The 21,340-nt window shown below is 39.5% G+C and overlaps 1 protein-coding gene across 1 annotated transcript in view; it reads left to right on the top strand.

Annotated features, from left to right (window-relative positions):
* The window catches only part of mam (neurogenic protein mastermind), a 97,195-nt gene that overhangs the window by 22,650 nt on the left and 53,205 nt on the right, over positions 1–21,340 (top strand). Inside the window, exon 2 of the mRNA XM_018546340.1 lies at positions 11,295–13,037. Coding sequence (XP_018401842.1) covers positions 11,295–13,037 — 1,743 coding nt within the window. The remainder of the gene's footprint in view (positions 1–11,294; positions 13,038–21,340) is intronic.

Raw genomic sequence — 21,340 nt, 5'->3', positions numbered from 1 at the left:
CATTCTGATAATTTCGCTCGCAGCGTAAATTAATGCGTCCTAATACGAACGCTGAGGAACACCCCAACGGACACTTTTACTCGAGAAAGAGAGGGAAAATGAACATTTGCCACCAGTCGAATATTTCCGCGCTGCACCTCACGGGATTTTCATAGAGTCGGATGAACTCCCGTCCGGGATGTTAATATTCTTCGTGCGGCTTCATTCAACTCGCGCGATTATCTCCCGCACAACTCATTTCCATCCGTCAACGCGGATATACTTTTTAAAAGCGCGGGTTTTAACAGTCCGCGTTAAATTACGCCTGATTGTCAGAATGTGCGAACGCGGACGGCGCAAAGTGGTGCCCGGCGCCGACGCGGTTCGAAAGCGGCGTGATTCTTTCAAACAGGCATGACAGTTTGACCGCTCGCTGAACAACGCGCTGCGCAACGGATTGCGGCAATAACGATTATTCAAAAGCGTGCGCGGCGCGGTGCGGCGCGGCGCGGCGGGCGCAGCGGGGAATCCATTTTTCGTTTGAAAGCCGATGCGTCGAATCCGCGCATCGTAACCGGTAGCGGCGGAGGCACCCGGCGCATTTACATTTGCACGGATGAATATCGTAATTGCATCTGCAATCGTGCGTGCCCTCCCTCCCTCCCTCCCTCTTACCAGAGCCGCTCTATATCTCTCATTCGCGCGTCGATTGCGCGTTGCGCACTCGGCGATGCAACGGTGAAAAAAAAATCGCTTCGCATTGGCGCTGAATTACCGCCGCACCATTATATACCGTGTAGTCATTTTTGCCATTCCCTCGCGGAACGCGGATTTTCGGCCGGAATTAAATCATTTCGCGATGTCGGGACGCAAGAGAGAGGGAGGAGCAGCACCGACCGCACTGATTAACGACGGGCGGACGGTGCGCGAAAACCAGCCGGACGCCCAAAATTTGTCATAAACATCCGTTACGGCGGGTGCATGTCCTTCCCTCTTGTTATCCCCGTCGAAAATGTGCGACATCCAATCGCGAAATTACGACCGCGCTCTGTTCGTGCCGTGGACGAGCAAACGCACAGAGTGGTTCATTTTTTATACCGGAAGTGAGCGTTCGCATCGATCGGCGCGGGCGAAAGGCGTGACATTAGACCGGGAGGGAAAAAGTGGCGGAAAAAAATAAATTCCCATAAATTCCCATCTAAAATATCCGCGCGGACAGCGAGGTGGAAACGATACGCGATTCTGATTTCATGCAAGACAGAGGAGGAGACCGAGGGGTTTGTGATATGAATAAATTCCATGCGATAGCTTATCCTGGAAATGGCGATTACGTAAACGCATCGTTGCACAAAAAGCAGTAAGTGCCTATTGGTCGGCAGATTACAATTCTTGTACGTCAATTCTACTTAATGGAGCTGTATAAGCTTCGTGTTGTATTATCTTTTTGGCGAATTTGCAGGATTTAGAATTCGACGGTAGAATGAATATCGTGAATCCTCTTTTTTATACATTGCAGATTTTTTTCGTTATACGAAAAGTTTTGCTAAAGTGTCTAAAAATTCAACTACATAGATATGAAAATAATTTCGTTGAACCATCAAAATGATTGTGTAGGACACTCAACTTACAAGAATGTTAAAATTTTTTTTTTAGCATTATCAACAAACTTGAACATATTTAAACGTACAAGCAAGATCGTTTTGTCCATGTATTGTCTTTTTTTTAATTATTCCTTTATTATTCTCTTCTCTTATGACAGGATATTTATTATCTAGAAAAATCTGAAATTTCTTCAGAGGATTTCTTTTTTTATTCTTAGATCCTTTTTATCCTTTATATTAGATAAAATCAGGGATTTTCACAGAACAGGTTTGTTAGCGGCCAGAAAAAACAGAGAAAAGTCAAAGAACTAAAAAAAAGAATAGCTAGAAAAAATCGAGAAAGTCAAGAAATTTTGTTTCGCTAACAACCTTATGAAATTTCCTCAGGAAAATTTTTGAAATTTTAGTTTTAAATTAAAATTCTGTTTCTTTCTAAAAACGTCGCTCCTTTTATTCCTTTTCTTATTATGCAAAATGTTGACAATTGGTTAGTAATAAATTTAGCACACACATCTGCACATTCTCGTATCACTTGTAAGTTTTTATTAAAAAAACAGGATAGAAGACGATACTTACAACTCTGTTACTATTGTAGTAAGTCTTTCTCATATTAGTAAAGATTTTGTAGCACCAATTATAGAAAATGATAGATATAGTCTCGTGGAATATCCGTTTCACAATAATTTTTTAATATAATAGTATGTTTGCGTTCTAATTTAATTATTTCAAAGTTGCACTAAAATGTTCTTATCTGGAATTTTTAACAAAAATATCTAGAAAATCCGGAAATTCTCAGGAAACTTTTTTACAAGATTCGAGTAAGCATCTTGTTATAATATGAGACTTTTTTGTTTGACGTAGTTTTATATCAAGTTTCAGAGTAATTAGTGACGCAAACAACTCAGAGCTCTTACCAGCGTGTGGTATTATATCAACGTGCGTAAATAAACCGAAAGAAAACCGTCGTCCGCGATATACACCGCGAAGTTTGGTAGACCCTCTTCCGTTACCTGCGACGGTCGATAACGCGGATAAGAGCCCGCGGGAGGCTTATCGGAAGTGAAAACGCGGAAGTGATAAACGCGGAGCGGGAAGGTGCGTCTCGCACACGCGAAAAGCGGACCGCGGGCGCGGGACGTCACGAAACGTCGTCGTTCTCGTCGGCTGATATTTAGGTCGCGTTAACAGTCGCGTCGCGACTGGCGGGAGCGTTGTTAACGAAATGTTACGCTCAATAGATCGGTGTATCCGCCCACATTCGCATTACACATACACGAGCGCGCTCGCATACACGTCAAGGTTAGTGACATGCTTCTTATCTCGGAGACACCACCGCCGCCGCATCGTCGCCTTGTCAAGATTCACCACTCGAGATGTCTGATTTGTCACCTCCGACAATGCTCTCGTGTCGTAAAAACAGGAAATTGAAATAGGATGTAACAACGGGGTCTTTCGAATCTTTCAGAGCTACATTATGTAGAATCGAAAGTTTCACAGCGTAAAATTCGAAATAGTAAACATTCGGAGTAAATAAGATTCAAGTTGGTAACTGCGTGTAAATTAATTTATGTAGGTATATCAAAATGTTTGACAATATTGTTAGTTTGACTAATCGATATGTGGAAATAATAGATTTACTCGATATGTCATTAATTGCGTAATTGAGCAGCATATTCAGTTTGTTGAAAAAGAGTGAAATTAAGTTTCACTCTTTTCAGGACATATTTATCGCGTATCTTAAATTAGGTCTCTCGAATTGGATTGGTTCGATTAATAAAAAGAGAAATGAAAACATCCGAAAAGAAATCGCGGGATACAATGACAATAACGTGACACGAATCCAAGATGCCAATTCCAGACGTCTGACTCATTCGCAACTTAATCAGTGGCGCAACGTGCCACTTATTACGTACAGAACATGTGAGGGACGTTCAGAGGGGCCTCCGTCTTCCGTTTTGGACAATGTGAACGTCGGTTTCATGAATTAAGACGGCCTTCGCGCGCCCTAAGTTGATTATGGCTGTTGTGTGACTCGTAAAATGCGATCACCGATCTCTCGGAAGAAAGTGTTTCAAGGAGCACAACGGGAACACGTCTTGTACATACACAGTCAAAAGAACGATTTTACTGAAGTGTCTGAAAATTTTGTTGATGTATCTACAAATTTAGCTAGATATATAGAAATACATAGATATAAGATTAATTTTGTTAAACTATTTAAAATATTATGTATACACTGGAAAAAGAATTACTGGTTGCATCAATAAGAATTCTGGTTGAAAATGAATAAATTAGAATTTTCTAGTTGAATCTATTATAATTCTGATTAAAATAATCAAAATTCTGATCGATACGAGCAGAATTTTCTGTGATTAGTCCATTTTCTAGTAGAATTTCTCAGTGTAAGGATCTGAAAAGTGATAATGTTGCAAAAAGTTTAAAGTTAAATTTTTTACAACATTTTCAGATTCTTATACTCAGAAAATTTTCTAATTGAAAATCATTCAGAATTCTAATTTTCTCTACTAGAGTTATAATATTATAGATTCAACTAGAAATTTCTAATTTATTCATCTTTAAACCAGAATTTTTAGTAATGCAATAATTGATAGTCCAACGAAATTATATATTCAGATCTGTATCTAGCTAAATTTTTATATATCATACTAAAGCAAAAGCATTCTTTCCATGTAGGAGCTTTATTAGAATTGACGGGGAACAATCTACTGGTAAGAATTAATGACGTATTCAAGTTGCCCTTTCTACAGATTCATTCGTAACTAAATTCCCACGATGTTAGGCAAATATGACGCGTAGAATCTGGACGTGACGGCATGTCGTACTCTTGGCGAGGCCTTTGTCTCTCGAATTTGAAGCACTCGATTACCCATCGCTCAAAAATCGGATTTCATCATACCGATCGCACCCATTGCACTAGACAGGTTTAATGAGCAGTGCGGTGGATTACGGCGCGGTGAAGTAAACAGCTCGATGGCGATACGGTAGTTTAGTCCTAACGGCACAAGTGCACGATTCTCCTGTATCCAAGCAACTTCGCTCTTCGCGCGCGCACAAATTTGCGCGTACTGCGGATTATTGCTTCCGGACGAAGTAGCATAACTCGGGCCCCGGTTGAACACGGCCAGCTCGCATTCAAGCGATGTAGTCTGGCCGTTAGCCGATTTCGCAGGGAGGTGATAAAGGATTGGGTGGATGAAATCAGTTTGCCTCGAAACACACGGATCGCAGCGGGAGCAACCGCGCCGCACGTGGGTGTTTTCATCCCGAGGCAGATGGATTTCTCTCTCGACAATCCACTCACCTTTTCTATAATTCCTATAATTTCTAATCACTGAACATCCTGACGACCAATTGATCGCGCGCAAATTCGTTGATGGCTAACGAATCAGAAGAAGGAACAAATATAAACGAGCATCGCAAACAATCATCGCAGTCGAAACGTTATTATTATTCGGTGGCAGATATTGGCTTTACAAAATTGCGAGAGACGCTCGATTTATCTCGTGCGATTAATCTTGCACAAACCTAGATAAGATATATTGAACCATGAGATAAGACGCACATTATATCGTACTTAATGACGAAGGTTAAGTCGATCAACAAACATACACCGTGTAACGAAGCATAATAATAATATTATGCTGAATGACACGTGTCGAGGTTACAGACGTATTTAAGTTATATATAATTCAGATTAAAGTTTATAAATAAATTTGTAAATGTATATGAATATCCAACAAAAAAATAATTTTAATGTTACGAGAAACCACTAAATCTTAGAGGATTTTATTCTTATATACAGCCTCAAGAGAAATCTTCTGAAATCAAGAGGAAAACATTCTAAGCATAATATTCTTACAGTTAGAGTACATTCATTTTGCATCTACAGTAAAAATTTTACTGTCCTTAATATGAATTTTCTCTTGTACAAACAGCTCAATGTTCTTATATGTTACAGTAATTTCGTCTTGCATCTCTGCAGTACGAATTTTGCTGTTCTTATCAATTTTCTCTTGTATATAGATTATTTAATATTGTTAAGAGAAATATTATATATACTTTTGAGAAACTTTCAAGAGTATTCACTTCAAAGATACCACAAGATTTGACGGTTATTTTCATGTTGTGATCCATGGTTAATGTCAATATTTCATGAACAGTAAGATTTACAAAACGTTAACATTAGCAATAGATCACAACATGACGATAACTCGCAAACCCTCTGTCAAACGGATATTTGTGTTCTCTGCAATACACATTATATTTTGTTTCTTTTTAATTGCTGTAGATGTGACTTAAACGACATATGCCTGCATCATATCGATAACAAGCAACGCAATGCGTGATAAATACACTTAAATGTGGGCCAGTACTTCTCTAAGCTGATCGTTTGTAAGAATTCTTGAACTTCTCTCATTATGAAACAACTTAAACTATAAATGCTGCGACACAATGCAATATGATGTAACACGATTTATGTTTACTATAATACGCGCCAAACAGCCAAAAGGCAGCGACACACGTTGCTTTTCATGTTACTCATAAGAGGGCATTCTGCTTTAAACATATTCCTAGTGCATTGGAAGAGGAATACTCTTTCTGTAAAAGTTTTTGCTTAGAATATGAGGTTACCGAAAATTTCACTTCACAATTAAATTTTTTTTTGGGCGAAGGCAATGTCTTCTTACCCACCAATGAAGATTAACTTTAATCTCGGTTTAACTTACTTTTTATTTTCTTCTATAAGAATTAGAATAAGATAGGATAATTTAAATTGGGATTAAAGTTAATACATATAATACATCGATAGAAATGAACATTAGACTTTCTTTTATCCGATGAAAAAGGTGTGTCTTTGTTCCATAGATTATATCTTTATTAATAGCGGCACTAGAGCGAAGTACATCGATGAACAAATTTCTCTTGCGATCGATGGTTTACTTTCCTTATGTTACAGTAAAAAAAACCAGCTCGCATTCTGCATAAAATTCTCGCGATTTTGCCATTTTATACATCCGCGGAATAGAAACGTACTGTTTATCATTATCGTTATCGTTAACGTTATCATTAGCGCATTTTGACGTTAGATGATATTTTAATTCGCTGATAAAACTTTTGATCAGTATCAGATCAGAAGCAAGAAAGGACCTCGTATTTTTGCGCGGCTGCAAATAGCGCAACTCGTAGGAAGTAATTAGTTCGATAGGAAGGACGCTGGTAACGCAGTTTAATGTACATTCTTGTTTTCATTTATTTATTTTTGCTTCAAAGCCGTGACGAAGAAGTGGAGGAAAGAACGAGTGCAATATTGACGCCGGGGCGTGAGCACGTCGTTATCTGCCAATCTCCGACGTACACCTTTCCGTCCTATAAAATTGCCTCGCGAAAGCGCCGCGCGAGAACTTTATCCGAACGGCTTCGGTCTTTTTTTCCTTCGCTTCGCCATGCGGCATGCGCGCGTGCAATTTACATTTAGGCCCTTGTGTGTCTCTCATATAACGTTAGACGCAAAGAATTAATGTTCGGTGTGACGATATTTGTGTTGAAATTGAACATAAAAGGAAACTTACCTTACGGTTACGTGCAGCATGTAATATTTTTATATGCTATTGAACTAGAATTTATTGCTTGCCATGAAATGAAGTAACTTTGACCCCACATTTAAAGAAATGTAAGACATACTGTCTGGGCAGTATCAAATTTGAGCCAAAATTATCTTACTTTGCGACATGTTACGATTTTCTAAAAAAAAAATAAGGAAAACTAAAAATAGGTTTAGATTCTTGATCAATAAAGAAAAGTAGTATGACTGACTGAGTTTTATTTTCGCTATGCTGGAGTTTGTAAAAATCATTCTAGGTGACTATTCTTGGATTAAATGAGTCTACTCTTTGGATCAATAGTTTCTACGAGATGAGTTTTTAAGCGCGACGCAAAAAATGATCGTAATCCATGATGAGGTGCTGTCACGGAGCCGTATCTGCGAGATTCTTCTATCGTATACTGAAAAAGAGTCTAATATTTCGGGACCATCAATGACAATTGCGATGAGGAGAATTTATTTCTTTTTATGCCTATAATACTATAATGTCCTTCGTGAAACGTAAAAAGGGAGGTCGGCTGGTTGCCGAGGGCCTTCGAAGAAACGTCATTTACCTTTACGACGGAGACGGCGGATACGCCGATCCTGCAATTGGCGGAAGGATGCTGTTGCGGATAGAGAAGGCTGACGGAATATCGTATTACTTCTACGGAAGACGCAAGATTATTCGAGCTCCTGGGCCAGGTGGAACGGGATGGCGAGGCGCGCAGGCGAGGAGAACACAGGAGGGAAACTCACGTAGAGCGCCCGATTCTCTATTAGAGGGTAATACGTATTATCGATTTTGGGATGAAACCGGGAGGGTTATCCCGGTTCAAATCATGACAAATGTATAGATACATACCGACGCGCGCGCAACCGTGCGCCTGTGTGTAACGTATTTACGTGTACGTGTATGCATCGGTGGAAGCGTTTCTCGCGACCGCACCTTGGAAAAACTTTTTCCAATCTCTTCTCCTCCTCCTCCTTCCGGCGCCACTACTGTGAATTTGTTTGCCCGGCCGAAAACAGGGTCGTCGACTTGGAGATCTCGCAAAAATCCCCGACGGCGAGAGGTGGCTCCTAAGCGGATTTGCTTTGAAATCCGGCAATAATTGCCTCGAGTTTTCTACCGTATTTCGATTATTTAAGATACTTAGAGGAATTAATTACGATATTGCCACTATGTATAGTTGAGATTTATCATGATTAGGCCAATATTATCTGTTAAATCTTGTCAGTAACTTTGCGAAAAATATTGTTTAATTATATGAATTATTATACATATAAATCGAAATTTTGAGCCGAATATTAAGATATTGATAATCATGTTATCGAGTAATCAATAATTAATAATGCAAAAGTAATCAACTTTTCTGATTAGTTAGCGCTTAGTGATTCTTTAATATGATTGGCTGTTGCCTTTAGTTTCTTGCTGGTAGTGTCTTGCTCTAAGTGTAGGAACTAATCATATTAAAGAATCACTAGGCACTAACTGATTAGTTTTTTCTGCTGAACGCAACCATTAATATATTAAGTCGATAAGTTTCAAAAATTTTGCCCAATTTTATCCAATAAAGATAATGTTTCGTGTTATGCAGTTAACTTATTAATTATCTGCAATTATTACTTATTATTAATAATCAATCTATGATGATTATATACATGTTTAAGAATTATTTACACTTAAATGTCTTTTAGATATGGCATGCTTGTCCAATGCTTGTAACTTTTTTTTTATTAACAAAGATATATTTGTTTGAAATTTATGTTCCTTAATGTCCAGAATTTCTGATTGAAACGAATTTTTTCACGATCTGTTCACTTTTATGAAAGTTGTAAGTAATCGAATTATACTGTATTGAATATATTCTATCAACACCAGTATATTGTTTCCATAGTAAAACGTTTAAGAATTAATGTTTAAAAATCATGTTTTCTGTAATAATCAGTTGTGAAAATTGTTTTTGTCCGACTGATAAAATACGCTGACAAGTTTTAATAGAAAATAGATATTATCGATATTGAGATTGAAACGTAATACGGTAATATAAATAAAAAACTTAATAATGTGCATTTGATATATCAGGACTATTTGGGTTCATCGTATCGCGGCCATTGAATCATGCGTCATCGGTCTTTTTGATTCGGTAGACGATTCACTCGTTAAGATTTACGAGCCGCGATATCAGGATCTGGCACTTCGCGAAACAAAACGGCGCTTCGCGCGGCCGTATAAAGACAGCGGCTGAAAAAGCTTCGCGAGTATTGACAGGCACGGTGAGAAACTGCCCGGGTTAACGCAGAAAAAGCTGTGGAATCGAGCTCGGCGACACCAAGCGACGAGTTAAATACCTCGCGTCGCTTGGTTCGGTCATGGAACAACAGAGCAACGAAAAAAGCGGTAGTCTTTAAAAACCTATTCCGACCCGTGCTCGATCGAAAGGCGATCAATACTATTATACTGGTTGAATTTGTATAATAGATAAGATAATAAAAGTTAAAATTAATAAAAATTAAAATTATTATAATGAACTCAATTTACTCAATAAAAAAATTAATACTAAATAAATTAATTAAACACAGAAAAAGCTTTAAAAAGTATAAACTAATATTCAACATCTAATATTAATAATAAAACAATATAAAAATTATATTTGAAAAAGTTAAAATTAAAAATTAATATAAAAATTCTTTGTGCTTCCTTCTTTCTTGTTATTGTTTAACAATTGTACGGTCGTAAAAATAAGATTCTATTATTTGTTAATATAAAAATGTTATCTAAAAAATTTAATGAACTATATGAAAATATAGAATATTTATAATATTATTTCTAATTTTATAATAAATATCTTCGTTTTATAAAATATGCTGTGGTCACATGGTCAATATCAATTGGTTCCTAAAAATAATTCTCTTCTCTAATTATACAAATTCTCTGTTACAAACACAAAATCATTGCTTTAAAAATATATTCTCTGTTATAAAACAAATTCTCTGATGTACAGATACAAAGAGTTAGTACTTTAAAAACAAATTCTCTGTTCTACAACAAATTTTCTGATCTACAAACACAAAGAATTAGTATTGTAAATTCTCTGTTCTAAAACACTGAATTTGTGTTTTAGAACAGAGAATTTGTTTTTAAAATACTGATTTTGCGTTTATAAAGCAATTTTTAAAAAATTGTTTTTCGTCCTTTATACAACGAAAAAACGAAAAAAGTACCTGAAACGCGTACGTACGTGGCCATAGGATATGAAAATGTGACCACAGCGCATGCTCACACCGCAGCATTTCGTGGCTGTGATAAGTTTCCTAACCTAAATAGTTGTTAACTTTAAAAGCTTAATATCTTGGTTCGCGAGACAGAACGATACAATTTTTCTGCCAAATTCGTTCATTTCGTGCAAAAACACGTTGACTGAGTACATTTTTATCAAAATTTGAAGTAGCCGAAGTCTTCTTAACATTTACCCACTGGTGCGACACTGGTGTATACTAGTTCAAAAATTTTCGATAAAACCAATCATAAAAGGAACTGTTCAAAGCTCTTGCTCTTTCTAAACGCAGCTTATGACATATGCTAACCGTAGTCACTAAAGTTCCCTACTTACAAAATACATTCCATTGGTTAATCAATTTAATTCCTAAGAATTCAACTGACATCCAATCAAAAAACGTACATACGACGAGAACTTCTAACCAATCAAAACTCTGTACGCGCGCGCGCGCGCGCGCGTTGATAAAAATACTTTTATTTGTTAACAGTACAATTAATGATAATTATAGGCTATCATCGAAACTTAGCCCATAAGAAGTCTGTAGCCAAAAATTGATAAGGAAATATATTGTAGTTATGGAGATATGCGCTTACAACTGATACGCTTCCGTGAAACGCATACTCTCTCCATTTTTTGACAACTTTCAATTAGTAGCAATAAAAATTAGAAATTATGTTAGTAAGGATTGAGTAGTAATGACGCAGTGTGTATGACTATTGAATATTTTTATTGCTGATAGATTTATAATCTTATGTCGTTTCTTGTTTTCTTTCTGTTTTTCGAAAGACCACCTGACGATTAATGATCCTCTTTCTCTTCTCGTTTCAGCAGCCGAAATTCCTCAAGAGGACGACCGAGGAGTTGGAGCCAGCCGGTGGTGCTAGTGGCGATGGCGGCTTCGGTGAGCCGCCAGTTAAGCTGCAATGCACGCAAGGGTCTCATCAGCATCAACAGGGTCCTGGCGGTGGTGGTGGTGGCGGCGGGCCTCATCATGGTCACGGCCAGCATCAATCGGGGAACGGCGCGAATTCGACTGGTCCAACGCCCGGTGGCGGTGGTGGCGGTGGTGGTGGTGACGGGAATGAAGGTCTCACTAAGTTTCAAGTTCAGATCGTGCAGCAACTGGAGTTTACAACTTCAGCCGCGAATAATTCGCAAGCTCAAGCAATTTCTACGAACGTAACAGTGAAAGCGCTGACAAATGCGTCGGTGAAGAGCGATCTCTTAAATGCGTCATCATCACCAAAACCCGGTTCAGACACATCGGCATCAGCCGCGTCTAGATCGCAACCCGGAAACGGCAGCGGGCCTGGAGGTCCTGGTGCTGGTAATGGCGCCGGTGGCGCTGGCGGTAGCGGTGGAATCGGTTGCGTTGACATTGGTAATCTAGTCGAATGTAAACAAGAACCCGACAACGAGTTCGTGGATCTAGAACAATGCGCCGCGGCATTAGAGAAAGATGCCGCGGCGAATGGCACCGGTTTCCCCGGCTTTTCCGAATTCATGGGCGATGATACCGGCGACGAGATTATCACGTCTGATGCGTTCAAGGATCTCATTTCTGAAATATCGGACTTCCATCCGGAGTTTATGAAGGATTTTGACTTTGAAGATAAGAGCGTCGATACGCTGGCGAACAACGCCGCGGCAGCGGCCGCGGCTGCAGCTGCTGCTGCCGCTGCTAATAACAATAACAATGGCGGTAATAACGGTATACCAACGAATAACGGACAGATCAAGATTGAAGATGACAAGGATGCGATTCATCAGCAACAGCAACAGCAGCATGTCAATGGCGCAAACAACGGCGTTAACAGTAACAACGTTGGCAGTAACAACGGTAACACGATGCCGGCTAACTCAAGCCCAGGCACTCTCGGGTCCTCGCAATATTCTCCCGCTCGACTTCCTTACTCTGGGTTAGACTTCAAATCTGAGATGAGCCCGGCGGCGCAGACGCTCAAACAGATGGCCGAGCAGCATCAGCACAAGAGTCAGCAATTAGGTCTAGGTGGATTCAATCCCACGGCAGCAGCGGCAGCCGCCGCGGCACGAGGCCCAGCGGCGAGATCCCCTTACGCCGAATTTCCTCAATTCGGCGGCGCTTCCGATTACCTTGGTAGTCCTGGTAGTACCGGCCCGACCGGTGGACAAAACCAAGCCACAGCCGCAGGGACCGGCTCGTATCACAAGAACAATGGCACTCCAACCTTCCAGAGTCAGCAGACCAACGATATGTTCGTTAATTCGCAAACTCAGTTTGCTGCAGGCCTCACGGATATGAAAAGACCCCAACCAACTGCGACGGGCGGCAAGCCCAGCATGCTGGGGCCTAGCGGCGGTTACAAACAACAATACTCGCCGTATGGTAGTCCGGGTTCGATGCCGAATCACGGTAGCCCGGGTTATCCATTACCACCAAGAGGATCGCAGGGAGGTGGACCTAATCAGACCGGTTCGCAGGGACCTTTTAACACGACTTCCACACCACCGAGACCTCCTTCGGGACCCGGTACTTCCACCTTGCAAATCAATCAGGCACAGCAGCTGCACATCGGTAACCAGATACAGGTAAGTGAAATAACTTCCTTGCATGAGATCGATTTTCTCGAAAATGAAATATTATACGGAAAATATGCAGTATTCTACTACTAAGATTTTTGCATTAGGGATAGCGCTTATATTTCAATTATATTTGAAAGAAAAAAGCTCTGGGGGGGGGGGGGGGGGGTCTAATTATATTAATTTCATCTTTAAAGACTCCTCCACATAGAAGTCGTAGATGGTCGTGGGAACTCAAATCGTAGAAAATTGACCATTTCTAGTTGAGTATTCTCCTTATATTTGACTATGATTACTCAATTTCCTATGACTTAAGACTCCACGACTGTATACGATTTCTGTGTAGACAAACTTTTAAAAAATTTGTTTAGATTATGCCGTCTCTTTGGTTTTCAATCATCAAGATGTAATAAATAGAGTACACCGTATATCTCTATTTAAGCGGATAACATTTTCTCGAGCTAGTGCAAAATTCAGTGGAATATTTATCTTTCTCAATGAGGATGGATTCCATATCGCAAATTTTCAAGTTTCGATACAATGATTTCTTTCGGTCGAATGACGGCCACTGCTAATCACCGCTATTGCGGCGATCGATACGAAGTAACCGAAAGCTACTCGAGCTCGGGCCGAGTGATATCTGTTGCGCCGCGACGATACGTCTATTTTTGTCGTCGACATCGCGGGGCATCGTTGGCGACGGTAGCGGTGGTGGCGCGACGTCGAAGGGGTGGCGACGACGGCGGGCGGTGGCGACGTTGTTGGTCGTCGATGAAACGCGGTGATACGGAGGGGTAGAAGGGAGGACTACGGCGTCACGGGGGCGCCGCGACGCGCAACAAGTAGTCTCGTTTCTCCCAGTGGCGGCGGCGGCGGTAGCGGCGACGGTCCTCTTTGTAAATTTTCTCTCTCGCCAGAGTCCACCGTTCCCGCTCTCGCATCCTCCCTCCCCCCCCCTCTTCCCTCTCCTTCCCTCCCTCTCCCTCTATATCTTCATCTCTCCATGCCTCACCCGCCGATGCTTCTATAGATGGCGTTGAGGGTTGGGGAGTTGGATAGCGAAGGGTTGCGCGGCCGCGCACAGCCGGCGTCGCGACGCCACCGCCGCCGTCTGCTCGATTTAACCTGCGCCTGCAATCCGCGTCAATATACGCTCCGTAGTAACAGTCGCGGGGCTATGCTCGTGGCAATACGCACGTGACGCCAGCATCGGCGATGAGGCAACTCCCTCCCCCCTTCCCCGTATGTCTGTTCGTACAAAGGATTTCACCTGGACGAATGAAAAGGATCGCCACGCTCGTCGATATACTCGTCGCTGCGCTGAATTACATAAGGGTCCAGATTCAATTCGCAACATTGTCGATGGAGGGAGCTCTCTGAACAAAACTGTCAACAAGAATATCCCACGCGGATGTATTTCCCTGTAAACAATGGGAATTCAATCGTTAGAGAAGCTGACATGATAATCGAGCTCGATCTCTCTCTCACACACACACACACACACACACACACACACACACACACACACACATACACGTTAGCCCTCAACTAGAATTAATTGCAGCTAATAATAAGTTAATTTAATTAATTCGAACTCATTTTTTTGCTGCTATAATTCAAACACAATGATGTTCAATCTCGCAGAGTCTGCAAAAGGTTCAGAGCAAACCGCAATTTGCGAATCTCCATTGGGTCACAGAAATCTCGCAGGATCAGCCGCGACCCTTCTATGTCAATCCCGGAGGAAACTTGCTGACCGAGAGGAAACGATGGTTCTACGATGCCGCGCGCGAATACCTACCGCTATAAAATCTCGGGGTTCATTGTGGCGGCTGCTCGGACAGATCTTATCTGCTCGAATGGATCTGGACTCGGAAGCACTTCTGGTCGCTGGCTCGAGCATGCTCCTTCCTCGTAAATCACGTTAGGCGGCGTGTCTCATTTGCATCTCAATGCGTCGAGGAGGCAAATAACGCCTCCTTCTCTTCATCTTTAGCCAAATCCACTATTATCTCCCTCTCACCTATAGACATCTTCTGTTCTTCCGCACTCAATTTATTTTTCGTTACTGCGTGGCTACGATTTTGCGATTCCGCTTGAATCCGTACGCGCAATCTTGCTCGTGTGAATCAACAGCATAACGACGTTATCACTTTGACGTTAGTGTGATACAGAATTCCCACGATTGACAGAGACTCAGCGCACGGTTATAATTAATCATTCCTGGAGCGCTTTGAATTATGGAACTCCACGCGGCTGTCAATTGCGGATCGATGGGTTTCGTCTCGACATCGAGATATTTTATCGAAGCTCGTAAAAAAGAAGAAAGATAAACGGATATTGATGTTGAAATCTCCGTGTCCGACAAAATCACCCTTGAATATCGAGCTGTAATCGGGAACGCCATGTAAGCGAGATTCAAATCGAGAATTTTTTTCATGCTCTCGCCGTCAATCCTTCTTCTCTACCGAGGACTCTTATTTTTACACATGTCAACGTGTCATTTAGCTCGGAAGTCGAGTTTTGCTTCAGGAATCAAGAACCACGATGTCGTACGATCGATTTACATACTCTGACATGACTCCCACATTCTTTTCGCAATTTCTTTCGGACTCTCTGAATCGGCGACATTATCAGAACGGAAATCCCATCTAGACGAAGTCGATAAGCTCGCTTATCACCTCGCGGAACTATTGCGCAAGTCGACGTCAGGTCGATAACATTCCGAAGTTATAATCGCGTTGACAAATTTCTCCTCAAATGTACACATATAATATATTCGAAAGTATGAAATAAAATCGCTCCAAAAGTCAGAATTAATATGTAGCTAGGATTTAATTAAGAATTCAAACTACTCGATACTATTTACCTGCCGTATTGCTACATAAAGCTGTAATATTGTTCGTTTAACGACTGGTAAAATAATTCTTTATTTATGCATCAGGTCGGATATGCAATGTGCAAATTTAACCGAATAGGATGAAAAGCGACGCGAGTATATCATCGATAGGTGGGCGGGGAAAATCGACGTATCGAAATGCCGTACAAATCAAACGTACCACGGATGTAATTCGTAAAACTCATTCGGTAAATACGACGCGATCGATACGATTTGCGAAGCACAGTCCCCTTCCCCCCTCCCCCCGTTTGGCAAAAGGGTGCATGTATGTTTATGGGCGTTAAGCGGGTTTTCGAAACATTCAACCGCCGCGTCCATACGCGCTCGCAGCGAATATTAATTTACCGCTAATTACGGAAATCGAGAATGGTAACGTTACAAACAAACGCGCGAATGCTCAATAAGAATTTATTACCGGAGCTTGTTATCCGCGTGTAATCAGTGGCGCATTTTGATGCGATCGTTACTCGATTTAGAGAGGAAAAACGCTGCCGATCGTGTAGCCGAAGGATCTTCCCTGGCAAGGAGAAGAATAACGCGTGGAATGGATTTCGCGGAATCTTCTTCGTATCGCGAACTATGCCGGGAATTTCACGCAGATGAAAATGCTACCAATGGCGTAACTCGTGAGGGTGCACCATCCACTTACCCGTTGCCAACACCCTCTCGGCGAGCAGTGCAATTTTATGATGAAGTGAAAGTTTATCAAAATGTTATTAGTGGGAGTTATCAATTCCGTTAATTAAGTAACTTCTCATTTAAGTCATATCGTCCAATTTCTATCTCGTGAATTCCGAAGCGATTCCTCATGACGTTATCGCATCGTTACCGTTGTGTGATTCTTACATTCGATCTGACGTCCAGTTGGGTCGATATTATTTAGATGGCATTACGACGAATGCAGATCAGTGTGGATGATTTGCTGTCGAAATAAAATGGGTCGATCGCATGCGGTTAATAACCCCGTCTTCACCTATGTAAAATAGCGTCCACAGCTTAATTGACGAAATATTCAAATTACCCGATTTCGAAGCATGTTTCGGGGCGCCAAAGAGCAAGCACATCGCGCATTTAAATGATAATCGTTTCATGAAAGAGTGTGCTTTCCCGTTCCTCTTCTTCTTCTTCTTCTTCTTCCTTCTCCACATTGACACTTACCCATTTCGCTGGCATTGTCCATTTTACATCGAAACGATCGGTGAGATATGCGCGTATGATCGGAAGGATTACCGATTCCAGCGACGTCAATCTACATATTGTAATGAGTCCAAGAAGGATGTCGTTTCCTTTTCTCATGACCTTCATCTTGACCCTGTACAAAGTCCATGCTATCCTGCCATTTCGCCGTTTATTGTCGAACAATCGACGATGCACGTTGTAAGTTAGCATTTCTTATAGTTGATTTTTGTCAAGAATTTAGTCATTTGCATTATTTGATCATTTAATACATTGACTTTTGTGTGATTTTAATTATTATTTTTTTATTTAGTAAATATTTACCATAAGTAAATGTTAAGTTTTGATACTATTTAAACAAATGTTTGGTTAAAATTTAGTATCTTTTTGTTCTCAGTGTATGCATGTGTATATTTCATTTTTAAATTTACATTATGCCACTGTATAAAACATTTTGTTATATATAAAGTATAAGCGCACTTTAATATGTATTAATTCAGTGTAGTTTTTGAGATCGCATTTACCATAAGTTATTTACCTTAATCGTTAAATCTACGAATTGTTCTTACAAGTCGATCGGTGAAATACCTTGACGCCAATTCACGATCTTTGCTGTCTATCGATTTAAAACACTTCGTTGCACTGTGTGATATCGATACGTATAGGTATCCCTCGTATTTTCCGAGCTAGTGGGGATATATATTGATACACTATATATGTGGTGACGCGAACTATAGGATGCGGCGCAACACGCTGCTCGACGAGTGTAGCGTTGTTCTCAATTTGTTTCTATACCGCGCGCGTACCACTTGAAATGTGATTCGATAATGAAACAGTACTCGTCCGTCGTCGAGCCGATTTTCGTGCATCGGAATACTTGATATTATTCGACACACTAACGCGAATCCGTCGAGCATCGCCTATCCCGGACATTGTTAATTTGATGAAACATACAATTGACTTTTAACCGCTCACGCGCTTTTGTATACTTTATCGCTCTTGTCCTCATTCATTTCTTCGACGTGACGTCCGCCGCGTCTACCTCTATCGCTTCGATTAATCAGCCAATAGCGAATTATGTATCCACGTAAATATAATCATACAAGTTTCCCCGTAGATAGTCGCGATGAGTTTAACGCAGCGCGCTCGGGAAAATTGGTGTTCGTTCCACGACGACAAGCGGTTACGATAAATCGTGAATGGCGTAGTGTAGGTACATAAATTAACGCCACGCTCTTATCGAAGAAGGACGCGCCGGCCGCATAATCACCGCGTCGCATCGTTGCAAATTGCGACCAGCGAATTGCCGCCTCGCGCAAGCTGCGCAATTCCTAATCGTGCTAAACGCTTCCATAGTCGTAATCGGTGAATACGCATTTTCCTGTATTATAGCAAGCGCACACGTCACACATACGGGCAGATAGATATATACGAGTACTGGAGAAAAATGTTTTGGTTGAATTAACTGGAATTCCGGTGGAAAATGAGCGATCCAGAATTCTGATTAAATCTGGATTTCTGAAATTTACTCGATTTAAACAGGAAAACTCTGATTTTTGTTATTTCAAATGGAATTTTAGTTAATTCAACTAAACATTTTTTTCCGTATAATTGCACAATTCTTACAGAAAATATATGTAACAAGTGGCTGTAAAGATGATAACTATATTTCATATGTACAGAATTAATGTACATAGTTGAATATATCTATGACCTATTTTGTAGTTATTGCAACTATAAAATAGTTTATTCCACTATATACTCCGAGTCAAAATAGTTTGGAGATAATTTAAAAAATTTAACATATTTAGAATTACTTATTCAAATATATCCAAAATAATATCTAAAACAGTAAATAAATAAGTTTTATACCTGGTAATACTTTCGTTTGAACTTTAGGATACTTTTCACAATCAATTCATTGCAGATATATACCTATAATATTTTTATCAGTATCATTAATATTAAGTTAATTACTGATTTAATAATATGATGTTCTAACTTTACAAGTTTGAGACTGCGTATTAAGATTGACACGTAATCGATAATGTAATTTGTGGAAAGCTGAATAATGTATATAAATTTATAGGAAAATATTATTAGGCACTTAAAGTTCCAGGTCGATCGAAAATGTTTATTTATTTATTGTGTTAGTCTTACATGAGCTATATTTACTTATTGTTGTTATATAACGTATAAAGTTCGCTTCGCGTGCAATCTTACAGCAACATTTACAATGCGGCCTCAGAAAAGATAGAAAAATTCTTGACATATATATTGATTCTTTTTACTATGTAATTTGTTGTTACTAAAATTGAAAACTAAGTATTATAGATGTCTACTACATGGAAAAAAATCGTTTTGCTAAAGTATCTAAGGATGTGGCCAGATACAAATCTGAAAATAATTTTGTTCAAACATGAAAATAATTTTGTTCGAACATAAAAATAATTGTGTAGAACATTTAATAGGGGAAAGTGGTTTAAATCGGACCTATTTACAGTTTTTGTTCTTTATAAGGTGTAAATAAAGTCCGATCATAAAATCAATGATGCCGTTCGAAAGATCATTTAATTTCCTTCATTTTTACTTGGGATTATTTTGACGTATCTCTTACCTGTGTCGAACTATAATAGAAAATGTAAAAATGCATTTTCGAGTCCAATTTGGAAAACCATGAGTTCCAAATCGGACCTCTCCTATTTTTATGAACTTTTAGATAGAATTTTAAGATATTTTAATCAATTTTTCTTAGTATTGAGTAAAAACGAGCAATTTAAGATTCAAAGATAAAAATACGGTTTATATTATTAGAATTAAAATCAATAAAAAATTCCATCAATCTGAGTTTGATATTTTATTGATTTAGTGTCCCTTAGACTAGATATGGTTGGTTGATCACCAGGTTCTGGCGAACCTTCTTTCTTTGATAAATTAGCTGGCTTATTCACTCGTCTTTTTAATGGTTTTTGTATAGGTCCGATTTGGACACGAGTTCTTTCGAACTATGAACAAATTTTACAATAAACTGCAAAAGTAATCACAAAACTCTTGATATTTTTGAATTCTACATTCTTTAATTATCTAAATTCAATTACCATTCAAATTTTTAACATCTTTTAAATAATGATTTACAAGGATTTTCTTTTTTGAAAAAATTTTCGCATGATTACCAAAAATATTTGCGTCTATTCTATGAACGTTATGATAGAGTACACTGCCAAACTGCTGTCACATGTTTGGTATCTTATAAGGACTTTATATTATAAATAGCATGCAAATCTGCTTAACCGTCTTTATTTAAATTAAAAAGGTTCGATTTGGAACACGATTTAGGACATTCTCTCCTATATGTATATTAATGGCAATGTTACAATAAGTTTTAACATTCTACTAACAATCAGGAAAAATTGTTCACGTGAGTAATTAATTGTTTAACTAAATTAATTTTATCGCCTGTATTTCTTTCGTTGAAGAATGTATATATACATATACTATATAAATCATATATGTATAATATATAATACATATGTTTGACTTAAATACAATATTTTCCACTGGAAGAAATAAAGACGGACTAAATTTAGTCAAATAGTCAATTATTTTTCTAAGTGATAGCAACTAACTTGAGCATTTTACATAATTATTTTGGTGGCGTAAACAAAATTATTTTTAGATCCAGCTAATTTTTACATATACTTCAGCAAAAGCTGAAATTCTTTCCGTGTATACACACAAGGACTTGGCGTTAGATGATTTATACTCTCTTTGATCTTCCGCAAATTATGATTCGCACCGATTATAATCAATATATAACCTATGCCACATACGCGATGTATGTAGCGTCTTGGTGGACAGTCTGTGATTTTACAGACGCGCTCGTCGATTCCGTGCGTCACGATATACCTACAAACGACGATGTAGCCGTCGTTCTCGTACACGAGTAGAGCGCGATCCGGCATATGTACAAGGCACATTCCACAATGCATACCGCGTTGAAATCGATATCCGCGTACGTTCCTCCATTTGCAACGTACATCGCGCCGGTCCTGCACGCAGTCCGTTTCCCCGCTTGTCGATCGACCGGGCGTTTTCGTTTTAAATTGATCGAGATAACATACGCGAAATGCGTGCTCGCAAATTGCATCCCCGCGATTTTCACAAAGTCTTCACGGTAATTTTGGGAACACGAGTGGAAAATTAGTTATACATACGTGTTTTTCGAAATCACTCTACG

The sequence above is a fragment of the Cyphomyrmex costatus genome, unplaced genomic scaffold (assembly GCF_001594065.2).
Source record: "Cyphomyrmex costatus isolate MS0001 unplaced genomic scaffold, Ccosl1.0 scaffold546, whole genome shotgun sequence".
In the NCBI taxonomy this organism is placed as follows: Eukaryota; Metazoa; Arthropoda; class Insecta; order Hymenoptera; family Formicidae; genus Cyphomyrmex; species Cyphomyrmex costatus.
Note: the sequence above shows the minus strand (reverse complement) of the source record. Positions and strands in the feature narration are given on the sequence as shown.